Source organism: Engraulis encrasicolus, chromosome 14, assembly GCF_034702125.1.
Source record: "Engraulis encrasicolus isolate BLACKSEA-1 chromosome 14, IST_EnEncr_1.0, whole genome shotgun sequence".
NCBI lineage: Eukaryota > Metazoa > Chordata > Actinopteri > Clupeiformes > Engraulidae > Engraulis > Engraulis encrasicolus.
Window position 1 is genome coordinate 8,443,597 of NC_085870.1, and position 11,788 is coordinate 8,455,384.

Sequence of the window (11,788 nt, forward strand, 5' to 3'; positions counted from 1 at the left end):
TCACTGGCAGAGCAAAGAGAGAATGGAAAGGTGGGTAGTGTGTGTGTGTGTGTGTGGAGGGGGTGGTGGTGGTGGTGTAGGGATCACCGGACGTCCCTTTTTTTTCGTAGGGAAGAGAAAACTGTTCGTATTAACTTGAGGAATGTAGAGGAATCTCTGACCTTTCGGGGAAAAAAAAACATGACAGGCTTACTGTACAACATAGCTGGTCTCAGCAGCCAGCGTCTGCGGTCGCTATACCATGTCATGCCAAACATCCTCCTGACTGTTTGTATAATGGGCAATCACATGACACGGATCCACGGCCAAAATGTCTGGACGAGGATTTCACCATCAGCTGATACTCTCACTGGTGCAGACTCCCTCACTGGCGCCTTCTTGGCAGGTGCTGTGCTGTGCAGTGCATGAATGGATCGGCCCTGTAGTCTGACTGCACTTGTCTGTCTGACACAGGTGAAGGGTGGAACTCTGGGTAAATCTTTGTGGCTGTAAACATCCAGACATACTGGACGATGACGTGATATGATAGGATTATTTGTCACATTTGTAAAATGATTTATTTTAAAATTAAAATTGCACACTCGCACATACGCACACACACACACACACACACTTCTCATCTTCAGTCTTCTTCAGCACTTTCGAAGAGCAGAGTAACATGAAGAAGAGAGACACAAAGCTAAAGCTGTTATCCTGAAAATAAAAAAAAGCCAACAATGAAAGGCAGGCAGAGGCCTTATATTTAGGCCTGATTTTTTTTAAAAGGCTATTGTATGTGGCCTTATAATGTGAACCATTCCACCACCACTACAAAAGCTTTACTACATTACTACAGCATTTCAGAGAGTCCTAACCCTTGTAAGATGTCCAGGTCTGTGGGACACATTTCAAGTTTTTTGCGTGAGAAAATTGAATTATTATTATTCCACATAGAGATTCACCGGCCATGGCTCAGTCATACATCAATATTTTCTAAACTGTTTGATTGAATACTGATCAGATATTGAGTAAACAAGGCAGAAATAAAGGGAAAAGGGAGTGCATCAATTGTTGAGTCCTCCAGTTGAGCATCAATGTTGCAACCTTGCGCGAGAAGAGCACTAGTAGCGGCTCAATCCGCGATCTTGGATTGAGACTACTCTTTCTTCACTGTCTCCTTATCTTTCTCTCTCTCTATCTCACACCATCAAAACCATACATACACAGACATTCACAAATAGGATGCAGGGAAAATTGAGGGTGGACAGGAGCCAACAGGATTTTATTCTTTTTTTGGTATTTTCAGTAGGCCCGGTCCAGCGGACCCGAACACCTTACAGGGGTTAAATCATAATGTGCATTACGTAAGACTTGGTCATTGCCATTCTAATAACAACAACCTTATAACACAGCGGCCATAACAGTGTAACTGTAAGACATTAACGGATAGCTGTGTCGTTAGATAGATATTTGATATCTGCAGGAACAGATATCTGGAGTAATCGCTCCACATGCAAAGGCGGTTAAAATTGGTGTTGCATTTAATAGATAGATAGATAGATAGATAGATAGATAGATAGATAGATAGATAGATAGATAGATAGATAGATAGATAGATAGATAGACAGATAGATAGATAGATAGATAGATAGATAGATAGATAGATAGATAGATAGATAGATAGATAGATAGATAGATAGATAGATAGATAGATAGATAGATAGATAGATAGATAGATAGATAGATAGATAGATAGATAGATTGATCAGGTCTGGAAGTGGCTAAGGTGAGGTGTGCCAAGGGAACAGATGACATCAGCGCACGGCTTGCTGCCCTCGGCGCTCATCTGGAGAGGAACAGGTCGAGTGTGTGTGTGTGTGTGTGTGTGTGTGTGTGTGTGTGTGTGTGTGTGTGTGTGTGTGTGTGTGTGTGTGTGTGTGTGTGTGTGTGTGTGTGTGTGTGTGTGTGTGTGTGTTTCACCGTGGCTAAACGAAACCATCATGTGGTACAGAGCACAATTTTTGGTGTAGTGTAGAATTTTAGGAAGATAATAACAACAATGTAACAACAATGTCTATTATTTCTTTTTCTGGGAAATCTTCAGGTTACTTTTTTGTTGATCAAAGAATTATCTGGACTAATTGACCATAATAATGGTAATCCACCAGGTAAATCACCCGCAAAAGATAGAAGGGATAATAAATAGGGTTTATTTATGACATCTAACATTGAAAACTCTAGTTCTATGCTTGGAGGTGGCTCACAACAATTCATCCAAACATGACAAAGCCAGACATCTGAGTGTCTGTCATGGACACAGACTGAGGGGCAAGCATTCAACTAAAGCTCTAGACCAGAGCACCCTAGGCCTAGAAGGACTTTGGAGAGGGTTAGGGTTAGGGTGCACACACAGTAAGGCTGTAACGATATTGCATCGAACCGAGGGATCGCGGTACGCAGACCCACGAACCCCTATCGCGAACCTTCCTCGCAGAATCGCGATGCGCCCTTTCAAAGTTGTTACCCCTCAGTCTAGAAAACAGCAGGATACAGGCAAATATTTGCATATGCGCTTAAAAAGACAAGTCGAAAAAGGGCACACATGTGCAAGTAACACTTCCATTCACCCCTCTCTCTTATAAAATGTTCCGTCCAACTAGCACGTGCATTAATTTGTTATCCATTGCCTGAGCAACCTCAGCGAGACGAAAAACTTGGGCAAACGTCGGAAGGTAAAGCACAGAAATGAACAACAGACCAAGAAGGCTTTATCAAACGTGTGAAGATTTTTTGATTCATGCATGCACCAAAGTGGAGACGTTGAGCGGAGAGAGAGAGAGAAAGAGAGAGAGAGAGAAAGAGAGCGAGACGCTTCGCCTGCCAAAATTCATAAACCAGCCTGAAATCGCTATGCTCTAATAAGGGACTGTCTAAAGTCGGGCGAACGTTGAGGTCGATGTGGATATTAGGCAGCATTATTTCTTCCTCGTATTGACCGCCTGCCTGACGAAAACATGCTCCATTTCAGTCTCTGCTTCCATTCCCGCTCTTAACAAAATGTGAAGTCACAAAACCAAACAAAGGACAAAGTACGTGCGTGTTGCATAGTGAGAACATAACTGAGGTTCGAGTTTTGTTTGTATAAGCGTGCGCGCGCTGCTGCACGATCAAAAAAGTTACAAAAATATTAAACATCAAAATTAAGTGTTGCATTTCTGTAAGTAACTTAATACAACATGTTTCCTGACGAAATATGACCAGTGTTGTTTTCAGTTAATGTTTGGATATTAATTGGATAATGTTTGATAATGTGAGACAGTTGTTATAGGCTACCTACTGGAACCCTGACCCTTCTCTCTCCATCTCTGTCTCTCTCACACACGGTCAGCATCTCAGCATGATATGATCTAAGCCTATTAATAATAAGCCTATTTTTCCTTGGTGAACTAATATCCCTTATTTCTCTGTGTTGTGCTTTGATGTCAACACCTGGGGAACAGGTTGCAGTGGTAGGCCTATATCTGCAACATCATTTAGTAGACCTACAAAATTAATGTAGGCAGGTAAATGCAAAAAGAAAGCATAGGCCTATATATAAATAAATAAATCGTGGGGCGTATCGAACCATGGGTCATATATCGTGATACAAACCGAATCGTGGGTTGGGTGTATCGTTACAGCCTTAACACACAGTAATACAGTGTTAATTCAACACTTAGACAGTAAATGTAACATTTTGTGAACGCCATTTCATCCTAGAGTACTCTGTAAGTGTTGAATTAACACTATGTTTGTTTTACTATGTAGATGCATGTAAAGTCATGAGTAAGCAGTTAGGGCGTCAGACTTGTAGCCCAAAGGTTGCTGGTTCGACCCCGAACCGCCAGGTTGGTGCGGGGTGTAATTAACCAGTGATTTCCCCATCCCCCTCCATGACTGAGGTACCCTGTGCATAGTACCGTCCCTCCGCACTGTTCCCTTGGGGGATGCCCCCTTGCAGGGGTGAGGCATAAATGCAATTTTGTTGTGTGCAGTTTGCACGTTTTTGCTGTAGAGTGCTGTCTCACAATAACAATGGGAGTTGGAGTTTCCCAGCTGGGCTTTCACGGTTTTTCACTGCATTTCTCAAGGACACCTTGGTGTCAGTACCCCACATGTGTTCTTACAAATGAACACCTCCAAATCTCTGTTTCCCACTCCAACATATTTGCCTTTGGCCCACAGCTGACGCGCGTGGATACTAACACTGCGGAACAAGCATTTTCTAAAATCTTGTCCCATAGATGTCTTCCACTGTATTTCCAGGCAGCGAAGCATCTTCAATAACGGCACCATCTATAACTGTTGTCATCAATATCTTCAGCGGGGGGAACAGCACAGCAGCCCATTCCAGTAAGTCCATTCGTTTTGGGCATGTGAAGTGGGACATGCTTCAGCACCAGCCTCAGCTCCATCCCCATCTCCTTCTCTGTAAGGTGAGTCCCCCTTCAGGACCCCCGTCATCCCTCTCCCATGCTGACCTGACTCGCCACAAGCCTGGCTATCATGGCAGTCATGGGTGAGCGGTTAGGGCGTCAGACTTGCATCCCAGAGGTTGCCGGTTTGACTCCAGACCCGCCAGGTTGGTGAGGGGAGTAATCAACCAGTGCTCTCCCCCATCCTCCTCCATGACTGAGGTACCCTGAGCATGGTACCGTCCCACCGCACTGCTCCCCATGGGGCGCCACTGAGGGCTGCCCCCTTGCACGGGTGAGGCGTAAAATGCAATTTCGTTGTGTGCAGTGTGCAGTGTTCACTTGTGTGCTGTGGAGTGCTGTGTCACAATGACAATGGGAGTTGGAGTTTCCCAATGGGCTTTCACTTTCACTTTTTATATAGAGTGGACTCTTGGCCAGCTTAGCTGCTCCAGGAGAATGACAGCTGCCCTGGCAAACCAGGTGAGGCTACCTGGCTCCACCCTGAACTCACGGCTCCTCCCCCACACACCAACTTGACAGGATCAGCCTATCAGAATGCTTCACCATCCCATCATGTCAGAAATGATGCGGATGTGGAAGAAGTACATCAAACAGGAAATATTATGGGCCAAAAATCAGTGTGAGGAGAGAAAAAATGAACGAAGTCCTTACATTTTTAAATGTTTGACTGTTACTCACGTTGACATCAATGCTTTATGCCAAAGACAGATAATTAGACTGATTTGAGAGATCACATTGAGCTTTCATAGCACGATTATGAAAATATGAATAAGAAATCAAATCTGTGTACAATAAACAATAATATATAATAATAAAACAAAAATAAAACAATAACATAATGATGCTTTCAAGTCAGTCTTGTTAAAAATAATCTTATGAAAAAAGAATAACCTTCCCAATTGGCTTATTGATCCTGCATAAAAGTCTTCAAAGTCTGCCATTTTCCCCTCCAAATGTGTTTGCCTCTTTATGTAGGGTCTACCAATTTGTTTAGACATTCTGGATCAACTGGTATCATTAATTGCCAGCCAAAATTAGGCTGCATGTGCACAGTCAGGCATGTCACTGGACTGGAGTATGCGCGCTGTTCCAAGGGGTCCCTTTCCTGTGATGCAGTGACCAAGGTGACGTACTGAGGAGTGACCGGCAAGCAGCAGTGACAGCCTTGGATATCATAATCATCAGTCTGGAATATTCTCAGAGCAGACAGGGACAATAAAAGCAATGTAATGCTGCATTTTACGGTACACAACACCGGCATGCAGAACGGACGCGCGAGTTGTCGGAAGAGGGGGAGGGTAGACAGCGTTGGTAGAGTGGAGGAGAAAAAAGTGAAACTTTTTGGGTACCCCTTTTCAGTAGCGCGTGGAAGGAGGGGTTTCAGGAGAGTGGGACTTCTGAGACAGAATGGGAGGGAAGCGGGGCTTCAGATTTCAGCTTGACAGGGGGCAGGGGCCGGACTGATATTTGGGAATATACGAACTTCCATTGAAAGCAGTGGAGACATAAAACTGCAGTACCTGGCCAGAAGCGGTCGGTACTGAGTTTCTGCAGGGGCCCGGCGTTGGATTTCCCATCGTTTCTTGAAGGTTGACTGTATGGTTCGCTTCAGTCACTGGGAACACACACTAAAAGAGCGAGCCGCGTCTTTTCCCTTCGCCCCTTCATCCTTTTCTCTCCCTAAAAGCCTCGCATGTCTAATATTTAGACATGTTCAGCTTTATGGATTCCAGGACTTTATTGCTACTCGTAGCAACGCAAGTCGCGCTATTAGCCGTGGTCAGATGTCAGGATGACCGTAAGTTGCAACCTAACTTTTCTCACAGATTTCAGTTGGTTTGAAATGTCTCAATGAAAAAAAAAGTTAGCGCAGAGTCATGTCCTCATTAGAAATTCTCAAACTCTATGGGTTTTCTTCTCTCAGGTGATCTATAGGCTCCACGATTTATTAAGACGTGAAGGTGTATTCTTTATCAGAATAGTCTATTTCCCGTATTTATTAATGATGTGTTGAGTGTCCTATCACCTGTCTTGTTAGGCTATTTGACTGAATATTGCGGCGCGTAGCTGACTTGTTATTTTGTCTTCTGTAGATCTGAATTATAGGCTACCTTAGGGCTATGAAGTTTTGGGTGAATATTTGGACACGTTATCTGATTTGGCTTGCTGCTGACTGCTTGAGAAGTTTCCAATGCATTGGCTTGTTAATGAAAGATATTGTGTTGGGGAGCTTGCATATCTAAAAAATAATTCAAGTAGTTGCCTTTATGGCGTGGCGATTGGAGTTAGCAAGTAATTGTGTGGTGTGCGCAATTATATTGTTGGATATACCGAGTGCCCATAGAGGTTTCAAGGTAATACCAAGCAAAGTGTGAGTTGACACATAGAAATCATGCAGGGGCTCGGAGATCTCGGAGTTGGCCGTCTCTCCCCCAGCCCCCCATAATCAAAGTTGCGCAGGACACCTGCGGGTGCGTCGGAGAAATTCCAGAAGAGCGGAGGCAGAGTCCTCTTCATTTTTTCTTTGAACGCCGCACATTTAGTAAAAGTAGACTTTTAAAGTGAGAGGTGGTCAGGCTCAAGGGCCTTCTGTGAAAGAGTTCACATTCCACAGCTGTCAGAGGGCATCGGGGCGAATCCAGGCTTGCTAAAGCGCAAATGTGGACTATAACCAAGATGCCCATTCACTGGAATTACCTTGAAAAGTGTCTCTCTTTTGTTTGCTTGCTTGTTTGTTGGTTGGTTTATTTTTCCAAAAAAAAGAAAAGAAAAAATATTTAAATTTAAGGATCAACCCAAGATCTCAGGCCTATTCAGAGCTTGATATTTAATATCAAAAATAGGGATATGAGGAATTCGTATTTGATATCAAGTATGGATCACTTGATATGCATTTGTATAAGGATAAGGATAATCATTCATGATTATTGATTAATGCATTTTAGCTGATCAATATTGCGTGGTAATGGGAATAGATACTGGTGAAATTGGCAGAACCGAGTGTTCCATATGATTTTAGTGTTTCCATCTGTTTTCTAGATCATTCACAGACTGTGACAGTGAAGGCAGAGAGAGAGAGAGAGAGAGAGAGAGAGAGAGAGAGGGAGAGAGATTGTCTGGCTTGGAAGCTACTGGAAAAAGTATTACGAGAACAGATGGGGAGGGGGTATTATTATTATTCAGCGAAGGCACATTCTTTTTCACATAAAGCTCGCGACGCAGCTAGGCTCCAAACCAACCAAGTGCACCAAAGAGAGGGAAGAAGGGAAAGAGGGAGAGGTTTGGGTGGTGCTTTTTTTTTGCAGCATAGAGCGAAAAAGTTTCAGACGTTTAAGGCACGAAAAAAAGCATTGAGAGGGAGAGAGAGACGCGCAATTGCAGGCTCAGGTTACCCCTCCTGCTCACTAGCAAGGCCCCTGCCCCTGGACGTACAGCAACGTCACATTTTTTTCCCCCACAGCTACTGGGAGAGATTTGTTTAGTTTTTTTTTTCTTCAGAGACACATTAAGGAGGTCTAAAGAGACACAAGGGCCACTGACACCCCGTGACCCCCAGCCTAGCAGGCTCAAAGGGCAGTAGTGTATGACCTTGGAGGGACTGGGGAAGTGGCCCCAGCATGCCAAAAGCCTGAATGTGGCCCACAATCTCACCCCACCCCACCTCACCCGCCTCGCCCTCCTCTCCCCTCAGACAGACATATCTTCCGCAGCCTGGCTGCTGTCGTGTCGTCCAGGCAGGGATAGGGATCAGGGGAGAAGCCTCGCTCCAAGCGGCGCACACTCCAACACCTGTGTTCAATTTGGGAGCCTTCCTCCTCCATTTCCCCCCGCTCTGAATAAAAAGCGTGGACGGAGGAAGCAGCAGAAAGAAGCAAGCAGCCCCAGCAGTAGCCCAGCAGACTCACTGAGCTTGAGAATGAGTGCAGTTGGTGGAGATACCAGAGCAAAGGGCTGGCAGAGACAGAGCACAGTCCCCTCATACCATTGAGTTGGCCTATTTTCAAAAGCTGTAAAAAAAAAGTCATATAGGCCAGATATTGAAGCCATCGTTTGTGCAGTGTGTGTTATAGAGTGGAGTCTCTGTGAGTGAGTGAGTGAGTGAGTGGGGCAGTGTGGCTACCAGGAGGCAGGCCTATGCTAATGAACGCTGGCCATTCTCCATTCTCTGACTTGCGCATGTTTGGAATACCGACGGGGAAGGGAAGGGAAGGGACGGGGGCCTATGAGTTCCAGATGAGAGCGCAAAAAGTGGGTCCCGGTGTTTGGATAGCGTGGAGGCTCGTGAATTGCCCGCTCTGTCCTTTTTTTTTTTTTTTTTTTTTTTAAAAGAAAGGCCCCATTCATGGGCACGGGGGTCCACTAGGTTACCTAGACCTGGGCCAGGCCTCTAATGTAAACACGACTACTGTACTTACTCTGTTGACGTTCCTTCCCCCCCTATCCCCTTTCCCACCTCCACCTCCTCTTCCTCCTCCACCACCTTCCACTCTCTCAATGCCCCCCGCTCTGCCTCACGCTGGCTCTTGGGTTCTTGTGTTACTGGAACCCCTTTCCGCAGCGAGTGCAAAGAGTCCCTGAGTGTTTCCATGTGGCACACTGTGTGTGTGCGTGCGTGCGTGCGTGCATGTGTACATACGTGTCTATGGTGTCATTAAATACACCAATCACCCCCCCCCCAATAAGTCTTTAAAATTATTTGACTGGCCCATATCAATCAGTCAATCATTTTAAAGACTTATTGGGGGGATTGCTTATTTGGGGGGGATTGCTCTGGCCCTTGATTTCTATAAGACGTGCTTTGCACATGTTCGAGAAGTTTTGTCTGAAGTGTGCTTATCATCTGACAGGCTCCCCATGATGTTATGATTTTTGTCGAAGCTCAGAAATGAAAATAAAGCAGACTGGAACGAAATGGTTTTGGTTTGCCTAAAGATTGACATGGTAATTATTTGGTAGGCCTCAGACACGTTCCTCAATTTGTCAGTGTCAGGTGGGGATCCAATGCCCACTCGTTATTGCCTGTGTGTGTGTGTGTGTGTGTGTGCGTGTGTGCGTGCAGGCAGTTGGACGTGCGCACATGTGTGTTGGCGGGTGGCCGTGTGTGTGTGTGGGCGTGCGGGCCGGGCGTACATGTGTGTGTACATGTGTGTGACTTGGCCCGGTTTCAGAGGGCACTCTGTTCAGGCTTGCTTTTCGTCAGGCCCGTGTAGCGCAGCGCAGCCTGGGTGCTTACAGGCACAGTCATCAGAGCAAGTGTAACATTGAGGGCTGTAACACTGGTGGTCATGTATACAGCGAGCATGATGACGACAATAGGTGCTGGAGCGGAGGACTTCCTGAACAGGCCTGGGTAGTGAGTAGGGAGGTAGACGTAGCCATAGTGAATTACAGGACTGCCATCCTCCCCATACTGTACTCTGGTTGCGCTTCCTGGAGGAGTTGTCTGAGCTGTTGTTGTGCTGCCACCATGTGGTCAGAGTTGTGAATTGCAAGTACAGGAAGGCACGCTGATTTGGGTTTTTTTTTTGTTTTTTTAAGAATCATTGCTTGCCAGCAATATTTTATTGATTTACAATGGACAGATTAATGTCAAGACATAAGAAAAAACCATAGCTATTAAAGGCCTAGTATGTGTTTTCTAGAATTTATGCTGATCAGTTTATGCTTTACACTTGACCATTCACAACTGTCATCTATTTCATGAATATATACTATCATCACCATCAATATTCATTACGGCTGCTGGGAAATGCACACTTTTCATAAACAAATAGGTGGATCCTCTCCATCTAAATTGGAATTACCAATTGATGTATTTGGCTGCAAAACCTTCTCTGGTTAGAGCTAGTAAATATTAGTTTATTTTCTTAGTAAATATTCATGAAAAAAGATCAAGTTTGTGAATGGGCCGCATCACGTTTTGAACCAAACTACTAGAATTACACAGGACTTAAAGCAGAAATGCTCCGTTTAGGACTGATTATTTACATGCTGTTGATGTATATGAGATCCAATCTGGTGACTTTTTTTTTCAGCATACACTTTTAGCTGTGTATACAGACTGCAAACAATGTAATACACTGGTCAGAGAAAACATCTCAGCTTGATGTCATTCCTTTATCATTTCAGGATATTGATGATGATTTGCACTCAGTAAATAATGCCACTCCTTTTCACTTCACTTTTCATCATTTTAACTTTAAAAACTCTAATCGCACAAACTCGGATGGTGTTCATTGAATTGATACTGTATGCAATATCAATGATTTCTCAATATCTTGAATAACAATAACTTCTAGAGTGAATGACATTGTTACATTATCTCTTTCCTCCTCATCCACATTCACCATTTCTCCTGTGACACACACACACACACACACACACACACACACACACACACACACACACACACACACACACACACACACACACACACACACACACACACACACACACACACACACACACACACACACACACCACACACATCACACATCACAGAGGACGACCCTGGCAGCTGCTCACAAGATGGCAGCCGCTATAATGACAAGGACGTGTGGAAACCCGAGCCGTGTCGCATCTGTGTGTGTGACACTGGCACGGTGCTGTGTGACGACATTATCTGCGAAGAGCCCAAAGATTGCCCCAACGCCGAGATCCCATTCGGAGAGTGTTGCCCCATCTGCCCTGAGCAATCCGGGCCCACCGGAGGTGGTAATTTATTTATTTACTCTCACACGTAAATAAATTACCCCAAATGTGGCATTCATTTTGTTCCTTCTTGAAGAGGCTAGTTGGTGGGGGGTAACAAAGAAAGAAAGTTTAAAAAAAAAACATCCAGTGGCCAGAGGATGCACATGCGTTCTGTGGATTTTCATGGAAGGATTTGATTTTATCACCAGAGTCATTTTCTTTACCCTGGAGGTTGTGTTTTTTTTTGGTTCCCCTCACCACTCTCAAAAATGAGCAAATGAAGACCAGTTGAAAGAAGTAATGCAATGCAATGCAATGCAAGGAATGGCACTTCTCACTTGCGAGGTGGGTTCGCGGAATTCTGCTGCTTTGACAGGATTTTTCCGAGGCCGGTCGGTCGGTCGGTCGGTTCACCTTGGAGCCCCATCTTGTTCGGATATTATTCTATTCCCAGTATCAGGAGCACATGTGGGAATCATTATGGAAATACCTTACTTTACCAGACACTGTGTGAGTTTCAGCAGCGAGAGGTTTTAGGAGCCCAGCCCTACGCCCCCTCTAAAAAGGCAGCAGGACCTTAAAGAGGTTTGGGGAGGGGAGGGGAAAAAAAGCCCTTTTTGAGATATTTGAACAAATTT

General features: G+C 44.7%; 1 protein-coding gene across 1 annotated transcript in view; it reads left to right on the forward strand.

Annotated features, from left to right (window-relative positions):
• Positions 1-5,940: 5,940 nt before the first annotated feature.
• col2a1b (collagen, type II, alpha 1b) overlaps positions 5,941-11,788 on the forward strand; it is a 103,797-nt gene continuing 97,949 nt past the window's right edge. Inside the window, exons 1-2 of the mRNA XM_063216239.1 lie at positions 5,941-6,255; positions 10,959-11,171. Coding sequence (XP_063072309.1) covers positions 6,168-6,255; positions 10,959-11,171 — 301 coding nt within the window. The 5' untranslated portion in view covers positions 5,941-6,167. The remainder of the gene's footprint in view (positions 6,256-10,958; positions 11,172-11,788) is intronic.